This window comes from Crotalus tigris, unplaced genomic scaffold (genome assembly GCF_016545835.1).
Source record: "Crotalus tigris isolate CLP2741 ecotype Arizona unplaced genomic scaffold, ASM1654583v1 scf7180000017567.3851432, whole genome shotgun sequence".
In the NCBI taxonomy this organism is placed as follows: domain Eukaryota; kingdom Metazoa; phylum Chordata; class Lepidosauria; order Squamata; family Viperidae; genus Crotalus; species Crotalus tigris.
This window is the reverse complement of record NW_024096477.1, coordinates 852,117-875,471: the sequence shown is the minus strand read 5'-3', so window position 1 is coordinate 875,471 and position 23,355 is coordinate 852,117. Positions and strand designations below refer to the sequence as shown.

Genomic DNA, 23,355 nt, shown 5'->3' with positions numbered 1-23,355 from the left:
TATCCTTTACATAGTTTGTGTTGGTTGTGTTGTGGTGGGTTGAGTGGTCAGGCACTTTTTAATAATATATTTTGTTGGAAGATGTTAAATAGATGGTCGCTTTCCTTTTGTGTTGTGTTGTGGTGTTCTGTTCTGTGGGGGGGGGGAAACCCTCATTTCAACCCTGAGTTACAAATATTCTCCTTTATTGGTTGTTCTGTGTTGCTGAAGTATATTTGTACTCATCTGAATAATGTTCTGGCACAGCTCTTCTTGTTGGAAGTTGGGCTGTTTCTTTGGTAATGGAGAACTGGGTTAGTGTGGGTTGTCTATCAAAAAACTAGTATGGGTTCTCTATCAAACTAAAGACACAGTAATGCAAGAAGAAGAAAAACAGGAGTCATCTACAATATACAGTAGAAAGACTATTACAGCTACTTTGTAGGATAGACAAGCAGATGATTAGCAGAGCATATCCATGTACACAAATTTGCAAGCAAAAGACATGATGAAAACTCCTTAATTTCACAATACATGGACAGATTCAACCATAGTTTATTCTGGAAACTTCCTAGACCAGACTAAATCCAAAAACACTAGGGAAATCCTGGAAGCTTGATGTTTAGACAAATCAGCCATTAACAGATACATAGAGACAAACCTCATTTACACACCATTCAAAACAGATAATAAGGAGTAAAAAAGAACACAGCCTTTCCAGCAGCCTATACCCAGATAATCAGGGATTAATATCAGATAAACAAGCAGAAAACAATCAAGTAAGTACCAACAAGAGCCTCAGCAATGTTGTCAGGACAAGTTATGTATATAAACAGGGAACGAACCCCCACATCACAAGCACTGATGATATTACCTAGTAGGGTAATGAAATGTCTGCAAGAAAACAACGAAGCTTGGAGAGCACCAAGGACCTCTTAATTAATAGAGTGTTGGGATGAATATCCACTCCATACTTTAGTAGAACACACAAACACAAGAAAGAGATGCTTGTGATTTCTGAAAAAGATATTTATTATTATTGTTGTTGTTGTTATTATGGATCATCGCACAGTCTGTCAATGCCAATGGTGTTCAAGTGGTGCTCCAGTTGTTTTGAGATTGCACCTAAGGAGCCTATGACTATTGGTACTACCCTTGCTTGCTTTTGCCACAGTCTTTCTATTTCTATTTGTAGGTCTTTGTATTTTGTTATCTTCTCCAGTTCTTTCTCGTCTATTCTGCTGTCTCCAGGCACTGCCACGTCCACTATCCAGACTTTTTTGTCTTTCTTATCGACAATTGTTAAGTCTGGGGTTATTATTATTATTATTATTATTATTATTATTATTACTATTACTATTATCATTATTATTATTATTATTATCAATAATAATAATAATAATAATAATAATAATAATAATAATAATAATAATATGTTTTCATTATTTGAAGTAGCAGTATCGGAGAGGCTCACTGTTCTTATCTTTGGATTTGGAACAGAATGGCTCACTTCTTTCTCCCATGAGGGCCAGTAAGTACACTACCACAGTGTGATGTGTTATTATAGTATGTCTTTTCAATAGATAATCCATGCCCCATTGGGTTATCATTTCAGAAATATTTCCTTAGCTAAACAGAGAAATTGAATGGGTGAGCAAAATTGGTGGGCAAAAACCCAGTGGGAGCAGCTTCCCCAATGAGTTTCCTGTTGGAATCTGGCAGGAAGTATCAAAAATCTTTCCTTTCCTTCCTTTCCCTTCCCTGCCCTGCCCTGCAGACAGAGAGGTGGCTACTGCTGGGTGGAGGAGTGAGGGAGCAAGATTGGCTGGGAAACTGTCATGAAATATTGAAAATGAAGGTTGCATGACTGCAGCAGCAGCCCAGAAGCGTAGCTGCCACCAGTAGCACTAAAATAGCAATAGCACTTAGACTTATAGACCGCTTCACAGAGCTTTACAGCCCTCTCTAAGCAGTTTACAAAGTCAGCATATTGCCCCCAACAATCTGAATCCTCAGAAATAGCCACAACTTCCCCAAATTTCATTTCCTCAGGGATCACGGATCCTGGATTTTGGATGCATTTTGTAAGTTAGTTCATATGAAGTACTTTGAATCAAAAAGTATTGTCCTATGACACACCTTTTCACCTAGTTAAAGGTTTGACAATGACAGTGTTAGTTGTATATTTATTTGTTTAATTATAAAATTTATAGGCAGCTTATATAGATAGACTAGTGGCATTTATATTCTGCCTGTTATTTATGAACTCAAGGCAACACACGTTGCACTCCCTCCTCATATAAAAACAACCTGTTGAGAAACATAGGTTTGAGAGGGAGAATAGCTTTTCCAAAATCATCCAAAGAGTTTTTTTTTGTCTGGGAATGGACCAAAATCTGTGTCTTCATTGTCCAACCACTAAAGCAAACTAATTCTCATTCCACCATTGAGTTGTGCTTTGGAAATAAGGGAAATAAGAGAAGAGTACTCTAAAGCTGCAGCTTTTTGGAGAAACATTTCTTCTTTACTGGTATTCCCCCAAATTGACAAAAATAAATGGACAAGCTTAATTCATATTACATCACCATAATGTATTAATTTGAAAAAGTTGTGACTCAATTTGAATTTGAAATTCAACACACACTCAACTGTGGTTATACAAATAATAATAATAATAATAATAATAATAATAATAATAATAATAATGTTGGAAGGGACCTTGGAGGTCATCAAGTCTAACCCCCTGCTCAGGCAGGTAACCCTATACCATTTCGGACAAATGGCTGTCCGGTTTCTTCTTAAAAACTGCCAGTGTTGGAGCATTCACCGCTTCTGGAGGCAGGTTGTTCCATTGGTTAATTGTTCTAACTGTCAGGAAGTTTCTCCTTAGTTCTAGGTTGCTTCTCTCCTTGATTTGTTTCCACCCGTTGTTTCTTGTCCTGCCTTCAGGTGCTTTGGAAAATAGCTTGACTCCCTCTTCTTTGTGGCAGCCCCTGAGATATTGGAACATTGCTATCATGTCCCCCCTCGTCCTTCATTAAACTAGACATACCCAATTCCAACAACCGTTCCTTATATGTTTTAGCCTCCAGTCCCCTATAATATCATTTTATTTTTCCATCCATGCAAATTAGGAGGGAAAAAAATGACTGAATAAGCTATCACTGAATATCCACTGAAGATATTATTAATGATTCCACAATCAGATCACGGGGTTCAGCTTTTGTCTATTCTCATTCAAGCCTCAAGCTACATCCATTTAATATAATCCATTAAAAACAAATGGGCCTATTGCTTTTTGATATAATCTGGCTTTTGCAAAACTATGGAAAAGATGGTTCATTTTTTTCACAGGTTCAGTGCCACAATATAGGTACTAACTTGAAAAAAATCAACACTATCTCTCAAGAAAATGTGAGCTATCAAAATATTTTCTGTGAGTTTCAAATACTTGGCATTTTTTCCACAGGTTCAGTGCCACAGTTACACAGGCTACTGTTGGTGTGTCACCCCTAATGGTCGTCCAATCAGTGGTACAGCTGTAGCACATAAAACTCCACGTTGCCCAGGTAACTATATATGCTTTACTGTGGCAGAAGCTGTTCTTCCTTTTTCTTACTCTCTATCACAGGGGTCTTCAAACTTGGCCTTTTTATGACTTGTGGACTTCAACTCCCAGAATTCCTCAGCCAGAGTGCCTGGCTGAGGAATTTTGGGAGTTGAAGTCCACAAGTCATAAAAGGGTCAACTTTGAAGACTCCTGCTCTATCATGATACACTGAATCAAAGTATCCACATACAGAAACTAACCTGCCAAATTAAGTATTTGTTTATTATTGAACCTTTCTATCCAATTGGTTCTGCTAACAACAAATAAAACATAGAATACAAAAAGAGATAATCATTCAAAAGTGTACTTAGCAATTAACAATTAAGAAGTAAAAGATTGTCTTCTGTTAAGTAAGGGCTGAATGCATTTTCCATCTTGGGAGCAATGTAGGTGATTGTCAGATAAATGAATCTCTAATCACAGGAAGGGAAGGAAAGAGGGAGAGAGAGAGAGAGAGAGAGAGAGAGTCAGCCAGCCAGCTAGTCAGTTTGGTATAGCAGATGAAGCTCAGACCAGAAACCGTGAAATCATGAATTCTAGTCCCACTTTAGGCATGAAGCCAGCTGGATGACCTTGGGCCAGTCACTCACTCTCTCTCTCTCAGCCCTAGCAAGGAGGCAAGGGCAAACCACTTCCAGAAAAACTGTGCCAAGAAAAGAGATTGGACTAGTCCAGGCAGTCACAGGAATCAACAATGACCAAAAAGTTGGTCTTTGTGCCCACATACAGAAACATATTAAAAAAAGAAATCAGGAGAGCGTCCTCTGCAGATCATATTGCCCAAGTAGATTTGTAAGAGGTGAGCCTTCAGATAGCCAGCCCCTAAGCCATTTGGTGTTCTGAAAGTGCACCCATATGCCTGGTAAATTTCCAGCCAATTGGATGATCTCCAATTCTAATTTTATGTGTTCCCTGCATTGTGTCACTGATTAGCAACCTAGCCATCCCATTTTACGCTAGTTGCAACATCTGGATACTTTTCAAAAGTAGACCCAAGCAGAGAACTTGCAATGGTCTAATTTATATTTTGGCTATTGAGCCTCACAGAGCAGTAGATTTATGGCATTTTCTTCTTGGTTTCTCTGAGGTTTGGTTTCCTATCATTTTAGTGGAGCCATGAACTTTATGTCACAGAGTAATAGATAAGTGTACTTTAAACAATAAACCAATTTCCTGCTGACCTTATTTTAAGAAGTATAATTTAATAAATCTACAGTGCAAAATTCAAATGACCTGAGTATGACATTCAGGCTGCAATTCTATACTTGGGATTCTGGCATAAATTTTATTATAGCCAATTATGTGCATTCATAAAGAATGACAGCTGAATTATTCTGGGGAAGAAGTTTGGATATTAAAAGAGGAGTTAGTTTAAATTGAAAATGTCTGTAAAGTTGCAACCTATGTTTTATTGTGACTGTTTTGTAAATGTCTGACTTTTCCAACATTACTGTTTTTAAGTACAAAATCGGCATTTTTGTAAATGCAAAACAAAAAAGCCCCAATGATGAGAAAACAGCTTCCAGACAGGATAGTTTTGGATCATCTTGCATTCATGTGGCAATTGTTCATATTTTGGTTTCCTCAAGAGAAAAAGTGTTCCCATTATAGTGTTTCAGTTCTGAAATCCAAAAGGTTTCCTTTACAGATTTGCTCTTTGGAGCTTATGTTACTTGTATTTATAAGGCACTGACTGAACACATTATTATATTTGTCCATCATGTAGTAGCTTGTGTGGATCACAAACTATTAGTATAAATATCATCTTGTTGGTAAAGAGCAGCAAGCATAATACTAAATAAAAATACATTTCCCAAATAATTTGAAACCTGCACAGTTCATAACTATTCCCATGAGCACAGTTGCTTATAGTATTCTGGAGAATCATTTTAGCCTGCTCATTAGCAAATCAGGGCCTAGATAGTATTGTTGGGAGTGATCCTGAAAATTGAAGCAAAATGTTTATCCTAGGAAAACTTTGGGACTGAAGACTGAGATGATTTTGGTGAGAATTGCATGTTGTATGACCAAATCCCTCTTCTATTTCTTGTTTACTAATTTTATTTGGAACCCTAGTCAATGTTCATATTGTTAACATATAAGATATACTTCAAGAAAAAAAAAAGATTTTGTCTTAAAAGATCTGCAGTGGGAATGCATACACATTCAAATAATTGTCATGTTATGCTGAACATCATATCCAGAAATAATAGAATCATATGTCAGCTTTGGGGAAAAAAGTCAGAGTAAGTTCCAAACAACAACCTTTAATTCTTGTTCTGAAAGAGTATATATTTCCTTCCTGTTTTAAACACAAATTCAGATTTGCCTCAGTAATAGATACTACTACTAATTGCAGTTTTGTTGTTACTATAATATTTTAAAAAACCTCTATCAGGTGTGAAAAAAATAGTGAGTTGAAAATGTAAAAATGTAAAATACTATTCTCCCCCACTGTTTCTCTCTCTCTCTCTCTCTCTGTCTCTTTCTAATCTATCCCTATCTCTATGTATCAATTATATATTGATAGATTGTATTTTTATATTGTACAATACTCAAGTCAGTTTGGTTGTCCTTTAGACATGATTCTTGGACAAGTGACCATAGCTGGCCCATCTGCAGGGTTGGTCCTGTGCATCCTATCTTGTTAAAACAGCAGAATATTTGGATAAGTAAAACAGGGCTATGTTCAGAGAGGGCCATGGAAGAAAGCAACGTAGTATTCTTCATGGAGAAACAAAAATCTTTAGAGATTTTTTCATTAGTAGTTTTGATGCAAATTATGGAGCAAATCACAAAGCAAGTCTTCAAGCACATACTCATGACTATTAGATATAAGTCCACAATCTATCAAATACATATCATGCAGCCACCATCTCAGTATTTGCTAGATTCTTCATCAGAATCATAATTGTCCCAACTCAAATGGTGAAGGAAAACAAATAAGCTAAGAGAAATGGTGTTCTCTTAGCTTATTTGTTTTCAAAAGTCTTTCAAGTATAAAGGTAGAATTAATCATTCCAAACAACAGAGCATATAACTTTATCTAATCCAGTGTTTCTCAACCTTGACAATTTTAAGACATGTGGACTTCAACTCCCAGAATTCCACAGCCAGCATTGCTTGAAGTTGTGGAGTTGAAGTCCACATGCCTTAAAATTGTCAAAGTTGAGAAACACTGATTAATCAAATATGGTGGGAAGCCTTAACAACATTATACCATGATATATCATTTTATATCAGATCAGGCCACTCCCAGTTAAACAATAATAAGAACTTCAACACTAAATCCTGCACGTACCCCTCTGACCCCCTAGACATCTCTATGGATCTTCTCTTTTCTTCTCTGTTTCCTCCCCAAAAAGTAGCTGATGTATTAATGAAACCATCCCTGTTCACAATCATCTAGTATTAAAAGATCTATTACCGATAGAGAAAGCGATCTGGAGGAAAGAAAGAAAAATGATCTCATTCACTAATTCTTAGTTACAATGTTTTTAAAGAAAGCAGTTGAAGGAGAGAAATCAATAAATTAAAAGTAGAGTTTCCAACTGAGCTGGTGGAGTAATCTTGTTCCATCTTTCTAGCCTGATGGAATGGCTGATGCCAAGTGGCACTTGATGGAGAGAGGAATATGGCTTCTCAATATAGTTGATGGCAGCTGTATTTCCTTCAGGAAACAGTTCCCTTCAATTTGGGTTTTTGGTTTGGTTTTGGGAAAGAAATGCCTTGGTTATCCTAATAAATCCCTTGCCCATAGTAATCCCTTTGATGTGTCAATAAAATGATTTCCAGATCTTAAGGATTTTTTCCCCCCCAAAGGCAATAAATGGAAGATCTAACAGCAGCAGGCAATCCTCCCCAACCAAATACGTTCCATTAAATTCAGCATATTTTACAAGGGTTTTTTTTTGAATGCACATATGAACATGATGTAGCCAAAGTTCAGTGTGCATTGGGGAGAATTTTGACCATTGGAGATTACTCGGAACATGGTATTTTTGCAGAAAGTTCAGTGTAACTGGAGCTAATGGTAACTTGTACCAACCACAAGTTGTACAATTTCTGATAATCAAAAAGCTAAAATTATTTTATTTTATGAAATAGGATCTTGTGACTTATGTCTTTTGGATCACATATTTCACATAAAGAGGGATCTTTAACAAGTTGAAATTTCATATATGTTAGGACTGTGTTTTTAGCAGGCAAGTATTTATTTAGATGGAAGTGTGTACATATTAAATTGCTATACTTTTGTGTTTCTTGCAGTCTTTTGGACCATGAGTGATTTTTGTTTTTGTTATATATATAAGCTTATTTAAAAGCTTAAATATTTCCAGCCTACGTTTATCACAAGATAAATTAACCACTTACTTTGGATTTTCTTTTTTAATTATTGGGTGCTGGCAATACCCTTATCTATCATGACTGTCTGGCCAGTCACTGTATGATGGTCCAAATGAGTCTTCAATAGATTTATTCAGGTTATATTCATTAGACTACCCACCATATTCTATAACTAATCCAAATCTCTTTGATCTAAGCTTCCGGTCAGTAATCTATTGATTGACTAACATCTCTGATAATTTGTTATCTGACTGTATGCTGACAGTAGTGTATTTTTTTTTTTCAATAGCATTTCAGTTTTGATGGCCACTATGTTTCAACTTCTTCCAGGCAAAGCCATTTAGATAAATGTCTATGGAGGTTCTCAGTCATCCAGGTCACAGTTGTCCCAAAAGTGCTTCTTTCAAACCACAACTGGACTTCCTCGATTTTTTTTTGAAGACATTTCACTTCTCATCCAAGAAACTTCTTCGGTTCTAACTAACTGGTGGGAAATGGAAAGGAGTGATATTCTTTCTAGTCAGCCAGTCGTTAACTCTCTGTCGTTGAAACCATCTGGGGTTATAATGGGAATATAAATCCTTTCCATTCCCCACCAGTTGATTAGAACTGAAGAAGCTTCTTGGATGAGAAGTAAAATGTCTTCAAGAAAAATATAAAAAGTCCATTTGCAGTTTGAAAGAAGCAGTCTTTGGGACATTTAGCTAAAGGGAGTGGAATGCACACTTGGTTGAGAAGTTTTTGTTTATCCTTATTTTCAAATAGGTCAGGTGTCAGCTTAAACCCATTTATATACTTTCCTCTCTTATGTACTCTCCATTGAAATATAATCCGATAAAAAGCATTAAGCTATGTTGTAACTCATAATAGTGAGGCAGACACCTCCATGCACCATTAGTCTGTTATTGTGAGAGTACTGGACAACTTGAGAGGTACAGTGTAAAGCAGATCGGCTTCATTGGCTGCATAAAGTTAAATGTTCCCATCCTCCATAAACTGTTTGTTGAAATGCACCAGATGCAACCCAGACATTTTTACTACTCCCCAAGTCAAGAGATCAAAATTTAGGGAGCTAAAAGAAATTCCAGAAATATTGAGCCTTTGGGAAAGGAACTTTTGAAACAGGTGTTCAATTATCGCTGAAAGGTATTGTTCACTAAGATTTCCCTGCAATTGTTTTTTTTTACAATATCTTAAAATACAATACACATGCAGTATCTCTTGTTTTCTTCTGTAAAAGTTTCCTATGAGTCAAGCACTATAAGTCCCAGAGATATAGAATAAGTTTATGGAATGATAGATTATGAAAAGCCTTATTCTTCTCTCTTCCACATTAATAAATGCCTAAGCAGTGATTCTCCTGCTCCCTTTGAATTTTGGTAACACAACTAATTCCTTTTAATGTTTTTTTTTAACTTACAATGTTTTTGCTTTACTTTTAGGGTCTCTAAATGAGAAACTGCCACAGCGTGAAGGCACAGGAAAAACAGGTAAATATAATAGTATTTAATATTATAAATTATATATAATCAGCCTCCAGAGGTAGGAAAACTTGTTTTCTTTTATAGAGAGTTCAATATATTTCAGTGGATCCAAAAAAAGCAACTCAGGCTTCTTATTTCATTGCTAAACCTAGGATTAACATCAGGCCCATCACCATTTGTTCCTGGAAAAGTGTGAAACTATCCCTCAATGAAGTGTTTAGACTATCTATTTTTTTCCCCCGGATATATCTCTGTATAAAGTGGGAACAAGGAATGGTACATGTTTCATTGATTAAACACATTCTTTTTTTGACTGTATCTAGGTGAAAAAGAGCATTGACTCCTTTGCATTGCTTAAAATTAAAGAGTGTTAATCTGTAAATAAGTCTGCTATTTGAGAGAAATGAATATTTGTAGGTCAAAGTTGAACTGTGAAGCCCTTGGTGTTCTCTGAGCTTTGTGGGGGTTTTTTGAAGACATTTCATTACCAAAATAGGTAACATCATTAGTGCACTGATGAGGTTACGTAGTTTAGTAATTAAATGTCCATAGGAAAGCCACCAAGCTCAGAGAGCACCAAGGACTCCACAAGTCTGCTATTCCTTGGAGAAACTTGAGGTAGCACTTAGCACTCATCAATCTAATGAGTCTGTTAAAGAGTAACTGGCTATAAAGTGTCCAGAGGGATTCAAAGCAACAACTTAAATCTCAGCCTCCCTGATCCAAAACTAGTGTCACATGACTTTGAGTTTGTATCCTGCCATTTCAAGCATCTACCGTCATACATTTTTGAAAATAAATTTCCCTGGTAGTAGAGAGAGAACTCATCTAAATGTATTCATTGAAAGTTGTATCTTTTGAGAATATTCTAGCTGGACATTTCCAAGTACAAGCTGGAATGTGCTTCTAACCTATTCCCGATGAAAAGAAGCATGGATAATTATTCATATGTAGAATTATAATATGTTTTATTCTTATCCGTTTGGCAAGGTGGGAAAAGCTTCTTTTCCCTGACCCTAAAATTAATAATTTTCATTGAACCCCAGGAAGGAAAGTAAGTTCCCACGCTCCAGCATATCTCAAAGATGTTTAATATTAGGTATATTATTTCTATTTTTTATACTTGGGACTCAGTGTTGGACTCCAAGGTATGCATGCTGTCTTTTTGTTTTGTATGCAGGCTCACTTTATGAATGTTCTCCAGTCTTCTTGTTAATGTTCTATTGAGATACAAAGAAAAAAAAACTTTGTTAGCACTTCTGGATAGTAGGGGATTTCTAAGCTTCTACATGGATTTATAGGTCTTACAATGTAGGACGGGGGGGGGGGAGGGGGGCAATGGTTGAGCTTGTCAACTGGAAAGTAAACAGATTTGAGATCAAGAGCTGAGGTGGCGCAGCAGTTAGAGTGCAGTACTGCAGGCCACTTTAACTGACTGTGTCCAGCAGGTCAGCGGTTCAAATCTCACCAGCTCAAGGTTGACTCAGCATTCCATCCTTCCGGGGTAGGTAAAATGAGGACCCAGATTGTTGGGGGCAATGTAAATATATATATATATACACATTGCTTACTGGTGTACACCGCTTAGAGAGTGCTTGCACTTAAAGCGGTATATAAGTCTCATAAATAAATAAATATGAAGGGGGGTGAGCTCCAGTTCTCATCCCAGCTCCTGACCACCTAGCAGTTCAAAACATGCAAATGTGAGTAAATAAATAGGCATCACTTCAATGGGAAGGTAATAGAATTCCATGCACTTTGGCATATAGTCATGCTGGCCACATGAACAGAGAAGCATCTTCAGACAATGGTGGCTCCCTCAGCTAAGAAATGGAGATGAGCACTCCCCCCTAGAATCAGACACAACTGGACAGGGGAAATCTTTATCTTTAATATAGGACAGAGATAGGCAACATGGAACTTTTGTTGACCTTAGCCAATGTGGCTGAGTTGTGAGGGATAATAGGGATTGCAGCACATATGCTACCCAATTCTAATTTATGGAATCATGAATATTTCTTCCCCTCCCTCCTAGAGGAAGGAATAAATTAGGTTAATTTGTATTTTAATGGGAATTTAACTAATTTTGTAGTCCCTGAAATAACACATGTACAATAATTGGGAAGTTTTCTTTTAGCATTTCCCAATTTTATTTTGCCAATTAAAAATCTAGGTAAAATGCCTATATAAAACTATGAAACTTATGAATTGGAAGAAATGCTGGCAAAATAGTATATTACAGGTGCATGTTAGTAAAAATGTGCATAGTTACATTAATTAATTCTAGTATTGAATTGGTATTTTTAAAAGTCTTAACAGAAACAGGATGTAATGATGGTTTGGCAAATCAAGTGAGATTGGCTAAATCTATTAAATTCAATTTCATTCAGTCCTACTCATGTTCCACTCCCAAATCCATTGTCTCTATTTTCTTTTTGTGAATTCTTACAATTCTCACATACCATTCACTTGCAATCAATGGGATTTGTACGGTACTTAACCATCCTTAAACTCTTGGCTCCTACCTTCTGGACCATTCTGCATCTTTTTCTAAAATCTGCTCTATTTAAGATTGAATTAAAGAGATCTTTTTTATTCGGTCCTCTGATAATGAAGGTTAAATTTCTGACTATGACTTATTATAATAAGTTAAACTGATGGATTATATTCAGAGCCCATTGCTTTTATTAATGTTATCTTTTTACAACTTTTTATGTGTCTGTGCTAAAATCTTTCATATATCTGTCTGGACCAGTTTACTGTACTTCCAATGTAGCCCATAGATTTATGCTCAAGATTAATGGGGATATACATTCAAGTTTATTTAGCTTCCTTCTCCTTCTCCTTCTCCTTCTCCTCCTCCTCCTCCTCCTCCTCTTCCTCCTCCTCCTTTTTTAATGATTTGCAATGAAGTGTCCAAACTAGGAAAGCTAAGTTGTATAATGTCAGTTCAACATTATATAACTATTCTTGATTTATGTTCCTGTAGGAACCATAGTACCCTCAACCATTTCATATAAAAACAAACGTAACTTTTCAACTGAGTAATGTGAGCCTGTGTATATATGCTACTTGAGGGTGATTGCTCTTTCATACAATTGCCAGGCAAATATGTCAGCTCCGAATGTCAGTTAGCTTTTCTGAAGAAACTCAATACAGGTCATAAATTAGACATTTTTAGTAATACCTAAAGTACTAAATATGCTATGTAGTCTTTAAACTTTGCCTGAGTGTTGAGACAGAGCAGCAGTGAAGAAAGACATTTTATCGTCAGCCTCCAGTTACACACTGTGTTTGAGACACGGGTGGAACAAAAGCAGGTGTGAAGCTGAATGTTTTCTAAAACAAGGTTCTGCTTGTATGTTGATTGTTGCTAAGGCCAGACAGTTGCCACAACTCATATTTACTTAAACTTGGCAGGATGGCTGTTAAGGTTTAATACCTCATTACTTAAATATCTAGAATGACACTTAAGAGATCCCAGTTGACCAGCCATAGCCAACATAGATTCTGAAACATCAGAGCATTTTTACATTGAAAAGTTTTCCAGGAATCAGCTTATGTTGTTTCTTATATTTTCCTTACATTTCTTATGTAAGGAACATGTTTCTTACATTTCCTTATATTTTCAGTCTTTTAAAATATTTAAATATTTAAAATATGCAAATATTTAAAAATGGAATTGGAACTTCAAAGTACAGAAAGTGCTTATTTAGTTGACTATATTTTGCTTTAGGGTTGCATGGAACTTTTTTTTCCCATTATGAACAGAATCATACATAGAATTGCCTCTGCTGCATTCAGTTTTGATTGTTCTTCTGGTACTTATATTTTAAAACACTGATACGATGCAGACTATCCACCTGTTTTGGGGGCTGCAGGGTGAGAATCCCCATTAGATGTGACCAAGGTAGCTCTGTGCAGAAAATGCTGATAGCTTCCATGGACATTAGGTGAGAAATCTAGGTGGTAGATACAACTTGAGAACTTTGACAGTTCACTGATCATTCAGAGGGCAGGAGTAAAAGACAGCTATGTTTTGCCTAAAACAGAAAGGACTACTGGCTATCCTATCATTATTAAATTTGAGCTTTCTCTGACAAACAATCATTATTAACTGAGCTACTGTAAAATCCAGCCAGCGCTGTCACTGGGAGTTGTCATTCCATCCTATCAGATGGAATTGTATATTTAAGTGCAGTAATTCAGTTTTTAGGTAAGAAAAATCACTGGCCTCCCACAGATTACTAACAACATTACTATGGCATCTCTGGTCACAAATTCCACTGATAATGTAGCCCAACTGCAAAACACAATAGTATTATATAGTACTGGACAGAGAAGTTCTTGAAAACAATATGACTATGATGTATTTTGTGGGGCATGTTATCTATCATTAAGGACACCAGTGCAACATTTCCATGTTTGAATTATTAATATTTTTTAATGCTTGATATTTTATTTAAGCATTGCATTTGGGTTATACACTCTCCTGGGAACCTATGGTACCTAGAATAAATAAGTACATCAAAATAAATGTGAGATCTTTGTGATTTTTTGAAGTATGACTTGTGTACACTTTTATCCTTTTTCATGAATGTGATGCAACTATTAGCGAAAATAAGAAACTTCTAGGTTGGACTGAATGGGGTTACAGGAATGTTCTTGCTCATGACAGAAACCCTCATAAATGCTTCTAATTTAATCAATACAGTGACTAAAATGCTTTAAAATACTTACACATATAATTTCTTGTGTGTGGTTAAAAAATTCAATTTTTAATTTATTAATAACAGACTTTGTTCGAATCATTTATTATATATGTCCACTTATTTAGTTTACTTTCATAATTGTAGTCTCCTTGCAAATCTTTTCCATTCTGAATTCAGATGATGCCTCAGCTCCTGCACTGGAGCCTCAGCCTCAAGGAGATGAAGAAGGTGAGAATTTATAGAAATGGGAAGGGAAGGCTATGGCCATGTTAACTGAGTTTTTATAGAAACTATCTATATAATATTACAGAAATATGGCCAGGGTTTATTTTTTTTTATTCTATTCTTTGAGATACTTTTCTGAAAGGAAATAAGTCACTTCCTATTTCTGATGAAGTAGATTCAAATCTAGCTAATAATCTAGATCAATTTTCCTCCATTTGTGTTGGATTATAGCCATGATAATGCTCAAACATAACTTGATTAGACTTTAAAATAACACAAGGATCTTTTGTTGCTTTTGAACCTAGATCTCTAAAAGGATTTATAGAGGATTTTTAATTATAGCACATCATTAGACTAAGAGGTATGAGATACCCTAGAAGACCCATTTGCAAGGAGAAAGCCAAACCCTCTAAATCAGTGGTTCTCAACCTTTCTAATGCCGCGACCCCATAATACAGTTCCCCATGTTATGGTGACCCCCAACCACTTATACATCACTGGGTGCCAGGGGCATGGCCAAAGAAAAGGGGGAAAAATGGCGGACAGCCTTGTTTGGCGACCCCCATGAAATGGTCGTTCGACCCCAAATGGGGTCCTGATCCACAGGTTGAGAACCACTGCTCTAAATCATTCACAAAATTATAAATAGACCAACAGACAGACAAACAGATAGGTGCTGTACATAGATATATGTCATTTTTGTATCTAAATCTACACTCCTAATAATCTATCTTGTGTTTAACACAGTGGGACTTCATTTTGAGTAAAATAAATGTAATTACTTTTTTTAATTGTCATCTTTCCAAAACTGGCAGCTTTACTAGCACTTTTTCCAAAATTATTCCATTGTTCATGATTCACCCTGGTTATTCAGACAATCAATGTTGTTTCTGGGTTTATGCCAGGAATGTTGCATTTCAGGATCATAGTTCGCTATTAGTGTAATATAAAGCTATTTAATGTGAACATTTGTTACATGCATTGTATTTATACTGAAATACTGTCATGCTACATTTTCTAAATACCGTCGTAAATAAGAAATTGTCCTGTCACATTTATTACATTTTTTTATTTCCTTGAATCAATATACTTTGGTACCAATTACGTTTTCCATTGTAACAGTCTGATTTTGTTCTTTATTGTTCTAGATATAGCTTCTCGCTACCCTACATTATGGACTGAGCAAGTAAAGAGCAGACAGAATAAGACCAATAAAAATTCTGGTAAGCATCTTAATTAGCAACATTTCAGCTTCAGCAAACTTTCACATTTCCTAGTTGTCTTGGTTGCTGTCTGGTCAACAAGGCAGAATAAGCAGACTATAAAGTAAATCAAATAAATAAATGATCTTAGATATCAGTTAGTATATACAAAAAAAGGCTTTTCCAAGGTGGTTTTATCTTTGTATATTAAAAATGTGCTCAAAATTAAACTCTGACAGTATATTATTTTTATATGTTTCTAAATTATAGGCTAAGGGGTACACATTCACTGAGCTCAGTTGTTTTCTTGCAGATGTTTCATTACCATACTAGGTGAATCATCAGTGCTAGTAGAGAGTGGATGTGCTCTCATTTTGAGGAAGATATTCTACATTGGCTGTTCCTATTGTCAAGTAGATGACAAGAAGGAAGGAAGTTTGGTGATTAGAAGGGAAGAATTTTGAGGATAAATAGGGGAGAAAACTAGAAATTGCCTTCCAGGTTTGATTTTGATCAAAAAAGAATGTATTGCGTGTCTCTTTGAATTCCAGAAAATGTTCTTTAAACACAGTTATAGAAAACTTCGTTAGTTTTGTGAAAACTCAGCATCTACTGTGCTGATTACAAAGGCTTAGACAAAGCCACTGAGCAACCCAGAAAATAGCCTCTTTGATCTTAGCTAAAGGCCCAGTGAAGAGATAATAGAGTCAGGGAGAAGCAGCAGCTTATATCTGAAATGAAGGTTCTAAATAGTAAAAATTATGGGGGTTAGCATCATTTGAAGCTCCAAACAATTTGACAACTACATCAGAGATCCCAATCTTTTGGGCACCAGGGACCGGTTCCATGGAGAGAGGTTTTGCAACGGACCGGAGGGAGGTTTTTCCACGGGGGTGTAGGTTTTCATGCTGCTTGCATCCTGCAGATGGGGCTTCACTGCTTTGCGCGGACCAGTACCGGCCCACAGACCAGGGGTTGGCGACCCCTGAACTACATAACACCTTCACCAAGATGTTTCCATCCATCCATAGCTTCCACCATTGCCTCACATTGCCAGCCATGTAATTTGGGTTAGATAAGTCATTTTATTTTTGCTTCTACTCAACAACTGCAATACAGCACTCCCTCATCAGCCCAATCAAAAAATGTAAAGACATACACAGTCTGAGTATTCTGCGTATAAAATTACATCAAATTTCCACAGTCTTTATTTTTTCTAATATTGAAAAACACATATTAACTGTGTAGGTTAATCATGCAAAAAAAATTTTCATTTCTTGTTCTCTCCCATTACAATATAAAAGACTGAAAAAAGAGAAAAAAACTTTGTTGATACAAATAAATTAGTGTACTGGAAATTTGTTGTTCTTCCACCTGTGAGAGGAGACAACATTGTACATTTCTGAGAGAATAAAATAAAGTCAAGCTATAAAAAGATCCTAGAAATAATTCATTGTAAATAATATTTATTTCATCTTTATTACCCTGGAGATTATTTATGGCTAAAGCAAAAGAAGTGTTATGCTTGGAACCAATTTTAATCTCAAATATAAAAATACAGGAGGCCACAAGTCAACAGAATAATAACCAATTCATCTCCATAGATATCGTAAAAATCAGCTTGACAACTCAGGCCTATAAGCTGTTCACAAGTACCAAGACACACCCTATCATTACACAAAATGCGGCAACTGGCTAAGATGGTAGATTCTGGATACCATAAAAGGGTAGGAAACCATTATTAAATTGTATTTTTAGTATCAGGAAATGTAATTGTTTTTTCTGACATTAAGTCAAAACCATCTGGATAGTTTGGAAACTATGAATTCAAAATATATTTGACTGACATGATATAAAGAGACCAATTTCTTGGGAAAAGTGAGAAAGTACTAATTCCTTGTATGGCTTTTATTTGGCAAGACTTAGAGCTTGTTTCCAGCTGGCATAACTGTTCATATTAGTATATTTACACTCGTGTTTTTCCTATAACAAGAGTTTAAAAGGGCAGTTACATAACAGTAAGGAGAAAAGAAATCAAAACTATTATGATTCCTGTCCTTGAAACAGAGAAAATCAATGTTGAAAAAAAGGTGAGAGCAAATCTCACATTAGATGGTAATTTATTACGCCTAGCACATTCTGGCAAAGGAGTGCCTGTAACAGAATACAGAGCAATGAAAATGAAGGTGTAATTGTGCCTACAGTTTGCCAGAATGTTCTGGTCTCAATAAATGACTTCCCTGGGCACTTAAAAATTGCTTTCTCAACAAGGTATCAAACTGAAGACCATTCAGCCAGCCTAGGAGACAGAAATTTTGCTTTTCTGAAAATATCTCCAACCTACAGTAGCTTTTCTTACCATAGCACGATATACCTCATTGATGGGTAAATAAATCTCAGGTTTGATAAGTGGAAAATGGGGGCCTGGTGTCACATTTAGGGCAGGACAGGAGTCCTTACCTATTTCCTTACTGAAGCTTAAAACAATTCCTATTCTGTATAGTGATCATTTCCAACCTGAAACTCCTCATATCTATTGTAAGTCATCTCTCACGATTCTGCAGCCATGTGGTCATTAGCTATATCAGGCATCTCAAGGCCATCTTTGCTAAACAATCTCTCACCCTTTATGCAGAAATCCCAAATTGCCTGATTTACTGGATCATCCAGGTCGTGGTTGTTCCAAAGGTCCTTTTCAAAAGGCATCTGGGTGTTCTTGTTTTGTTTTTTTTTTCCTTGAAGATGTTTTGCTTCTTATCCAAGAAGTTTCTTCAGTTCTCAGTTTTTCAAGGGAATTGCTTTTTAAAAGCACTTTTGGCACACTTGAGCTCCTTAATTCCCAGAAAAAAATGGCTAGGAAATCACTTGGGTTTAACTGCGAGCTATTTGGAGAATGCCTTCTCAGGAAAAGCTGCTGTACCTACTTGAAGTTTAGGAATTAATTTTTTCAAACTCATAGGACTTCTCTCTGAGAAGATACAGTATATACTGAACTGTCCTGCAATTTTTTTTTCACTCACTTTTTGTGTGAATATTAAAAAAAGAGTAGAATCTTGGACATGCAAGCAACTCTTGTTGAATATTTGCTTTATTCTCCTCGGCACTAAAATGGTATATAACATAAATATGTTTGCTATATGTCTCCTCTATGCAAATAGATAAGCCTTTCCAGACCTCCCTGGTGTTGCTTACATTTCAGTTCACAAAAATATATGCATTGCAATATTTCTACTATCTTCAAAAGTCCCATTTTATGAGCATTTTCTTTTTAACTTTTAATTTTACCTATTAGTTCAAAATACTTCCAAAGTCTGCTTTCTGGCATCCCTTGACTGTGCCTCCCACCAGGAATAAAAACCCTCCCACCCTAAAACTTTTAAAAACTGTTCTGTTTAACATCCAAATGATACAATTTCTGTTCAGGATGTTCCAGGATTTTATGGAATCCCCACAGTTGACATGTGTGCCTGCTTTTTCGCAAGGCCAATTTCTTTTTGTAATAGCATACATTAATTTAATGTCAAAAGATAGTAATCTTGTCTAAACTATTTTTAATTACATTATATGATTTTTCTGCAGCTTCAATCTAAAACAGAGTGCCTTTTGAGTTCATATGTAAGATATGTTGGTTTTCACAATTTATTAGATCTTTAGATTGAAAATCAGAAAAGCATCAGAGATCTGTCAAAGGCCAGGAAAGGTTTATATTTCAACTGAAATACAGAGTGGAATCCAAAAGAATATATTTATCATTAAGGAAATAGTCTCCTACCATTTCATCCCAGAAATCTTCTCTAAAAGGATGGAAGTTTGAGCAAGCCAATTTTGGAGAAGAGAGAGAGGGGCTACTGGTGGAAAAGAATTTCATTTTGGTAGTGGAAATCCATGCTTACAAATCTGAACCCAATCAATTCTTGTCAAATGATAGAAACGTATAATCTTATCCAAAGTTATGGGGGATAGTGATAGAATATCTGGCTTGTATTGATGTACTCTCATTTGGAAAAGAATTCTTCACCTTCATCCAACTTTCTTTCCTTAAATAAACATTGAAACAAATGATGGGTAAAGTCGGACGTGAGGCTGCCTCTTTAGCTTGCAAAATTAATTAATTAAATAAGTAAGTAGCTATCGTCTCATGGAGGAAAGTCTGAACTAAGTAATGCTTTGACAAGTGAATGCTGAATAAGTTAGTTGCATGGATAAATTATAAAATACACAAACTTCTGTGCATGCTATGCGGTAGGGAAGAAGGAAAGCTGAAGCAAGCAATTCCAATATTCATTTGTCGAATACGTCATCCTTGTTTGTTTGAAAGTTAACACGGAGGGATGATACCCATAAAAATAATCTTACATCATTTTGTTTATAGCTCTAAAATAAATAGTTAATAAAGCAAACATCATGGAATTTTAAAGGGGACTGTGCAAAGTTTCTGAATTCTATTAATTCTGTTTTTTTCTTATACCCGTATTAGCTTTCTACTGAGAACTGCTTCCTGGACTCTTTTGCAAAACAATTATATGATAGCTAGCATGGATGACATACGGTGGGAACCATAGTTGGCCTGATTACCAAAGAGTTACTCATGATAAAGCTGCAGTAGCCATTTTACTTTCTCATGGCATCAATACTGAAAGCAAGGACTTGCTTTGCAATTGTACATGGCACATTATTTTTAATTGTACCACAATGCTTTGGAAATGATCCTATTTGTTTGCTTCAAATTTTACTTAAAAAAGAAAAAGCAAACATTTCCCAAAGACGTTTAGCCAATTTTCTTTCACAATGATTCTGAAACAGAAACAAGGGATTTTTGATCTGATGCCTTCCAAATATGGTGGATTTTGATCCCTGTAAGTATTTTTGAGTTTCAATTCTATTTAAGGTGACCAACTTTTTTACAATGAAAAGGAGGACACAAATAAATTGAAGAAAAAAATATCATAAATAAAAGAAACATTTTATTCATTGCAACAATAATACAGACAGCTTGCATGTGCAAAGTTTGCCAGCCGGGTATTTTGGTGCGCTCAGCAGCAATTCCTATTGGCTTTCGAAAGCCAATAGTGGGAGTAGCACAGTTCATGCAAATGTTGAAAAAAAACCATCAAAAAAAGGTGCCGGAATGCCATTCTGAGCATTCTATGAGGGGAAAAAAAAGCCCTGCACATTAGTCTTCAAATATCGAAAAGGACATGAAGGAGGACACTTTTTGAGGGAGGACAGAACTTATAAAAGGAGAACTGTCCTCCCTAAAGGAGGACGGTTGGTCACCTTATTCTATTAATTGTAGGGATCAAAATCCAATGAATCGGAGGAGAGCTATGTGATGTGTCATATAGTTATCTACTTAGTTTTATTGATGTTCTACAATATTTTTTCCTATAAAAAATAAAATGGCATTCCGTTTTACAGTTTCAGCATGATTTCAGCTTCACAGCATTGAAAGAATTGTTCTTGTCTTGTAAGCAAAGCAACACTCATAAGTTCTTTTATTTGCCAGTTTGCTAGAAGCTAGAAAATGACATTAAAGGTATGATTATTTTAGCACCTGACTATTACCTTTAGAAGACTTACCTTAATTTAGTTCAACTAAATAGGGAATCTCTTTCTCCCTTGTATGATGTATGAAGTTAAAACTTGTAAAACTGGGTCCAAAGACTTCATCAAATTATTACTACCCAACAGAGTGAAAAATAAGCATCTTTTGTAACAACGTGCATTCTTGATTTTCTGGAATTTTAACATTAATTAATCTTTTTTTCTAAATTGAAGTTATATTTTTCATTAGGAAAAGTGAACAGAGAGCAACACTCTAGCACAGGGCTGTCAAACTGCCAGCCTGTGGGCCAGTTTCATCATACTGAAACCAGGCCCACCCCATTGCTGGCAATGCAAAAAAAGTTGCGATACGTCGTGACACATCAGGTGACATGGTGAGTTTGACACCCGTGCTCTAACAGCACTTTAGATGTACATTTTAAAGTTTGGCTAGAGTTTTTAAGAAGCTACTTTGTATCCCTGAAAGTAGATCCAACAGATCCAGCAAGAAAAGCATCTCTTTAATTGAGTTGCTTCTATTGTTAAAATATATCACAGTAATTATATTAATAATTTTTGTCTTAATTCTCTGTATCAAAATGGAATTTTGAACTCTTAAAGCCATACATTTTAATTTTTCCAGTAGGTAGGACAGTATATGATGAAATATACGTCAAGGACCAATTTTAGGCTAAATTTATGTTAACTGTAAAAAAAATGCCTTATTAGGGGACTGAGGGCCAGTCTTATTATTGCTTTGGCACTGCTTTTCTGAAAAAATTAACCACTTAGAATTAGTTTCTATTTGAATTATCCAGCCAAAGAACAAGGCATTTTGGACTTTTCTTCCTTGTTACACAAGAGTTCAAATTAAGTGTGCGAACAGAGGGCAAGACAAGATGAGGCCCAAAACAAACCAGAATTTATTGCAAACAGGCTAAACAGTATTACGGTAATATGCCTCTCAGGAAAAAGGCTTGGGAAAAAAACCAGCCATTTTCATGATTTAAGCCATGGCCTCCTTGCAAAACAGATCACTTACTGTTTATTTATCTGGACTGTTTTCATTGATATGAGACATTTTTGTGGCCAGTGAAAGATGTAAAAGTGTCTGAATTCCTTCCAAGTCCGATAAAATAATCATGTCGGAGACTTGGGCTGAACTTATATACAGTTTTACCAAGCTTCTTTCTGTTATTCTGCCTAATTTTAGTTGGCGAGATAGATATCTCATGTTTTAAAGGAAGCCAGGATTCTAATGTTCCCATAGAAGGAAATGCTAGTTTGGATTTTTAGCCTTTTTGATTATTAAAGAAAATGACCAAGCCTCAACATGCACTTTACAACATGCCACAGTACAAGCGACTGTGAAGCAGTTGGAAATTTAGAAAGGGAGATGCACAGGTCCTTTTCTATTCTCACTTCTGTGTGAGGTGAAGGAAAAGGAGACGAGACAGGGGTTCATGTCTAGAAATTAGCTGAAGCTCTCTTTGCAGTCAAGTACAGGATGATAAGAAAGGCTGAGTGTCAAAGAATTGAGGCCTTTGAACTATGGTGCTGGAGAAGACTCCTGCGAGTCCCTTGGACTGCAAGGCGTTCAAACCGGTCAGTCCTAGAAGAGATCAACCCCGACTGCTCTTTAGAAGGCCAGATCCTGAAGTTGAAACTCAACTTTGGCCACCTAATGAGAAGGAAGGACTCACTGGAGAAGGGCCTAATGCTGGGAAAGATTGAGGGCAATAGAAGAAGGGGACGACAGAGAATGAGATGGCTGGATGAAGTCACTGAAGCAGTAGGTGTGAACTTAAATGGACTTCAGAAGATGGTAGAGGACAGGAAGACCTGGAGGAACATTGTCCATGGGGTCGCAATGGGTCGGACACGACTTCGCAATTAACAACAACAACAACAACAACAGGATCATTTATCATCGTGCATTCATTGCAAGATCGGTGAAGCAAAAGATACTGTTTGTCTACTTCCTTCTGCTGAGAACAGATCCATGAGTTTCAGTAAAACATATTTAGTAAAGTAAATCTAAATAAACCCCTTTTGAATCCTGTACTTATTTTTATCTAAAGACATGCCCAGGATAAGCTAGGATTACAGCCATTTGAGACTGTCCCATGCATTGATTTTTTTTTTTTTTTACAGATAGCTCTTGTTTAGGGACTGTCTCATACAGGAGCTGTTCACAGTTATTTATTATTTAGAGTATGATGAGAACGTGATAGAAGAGAAATAAACATATA

The 23,355-nt window shown here is 36.1% G+C and overlaps 1 protein-coding gene across 6 annotated transcripts in view; it reads left to right on the top strand.

The window, feature by feature from the left end:
• The window catches only part of SMOC2 (SPARC related modular calcium binding 2), a 130,628-nt gene that overhangs the window by 49,575 nt on the left and 57,698 nt on the right, over nucleotides 1–23,355 (top strand). For 5 of the 6 annotated variants that reach the window (XR_005557483.1, XM_039349792.1, XM_039349782.1 and 2 more), the window contains exons 4-7: nucleotides 3,449–3,548; nucleotides 9,379–9,426; nucleotides 14,277–14,360; nucleotides 15,506–15,580. Coding sequence is in view for 5 of the 6 variants with exons in the window: in XM_039349792.1 (XP_039205726.1) it covers nucleotides 3,449–3,548; nucleotides 9,379–9,426; nucleotides 14,277–14,360; nucleotides 15,506–15,580 (307 nt within the window). In the remaining variant the exon portion in view is untranslated. The remainder of the gene's footprint in view (nucleotides 1–3,448; nucleotides 3,549–9,378; nucleotides 9,427–14,276; nucleotides 14,361–15,505; nucleotides 15,581–23,355) is intronic. The other variant, XM_039349802.1, reaches the window with a different exon arrangement.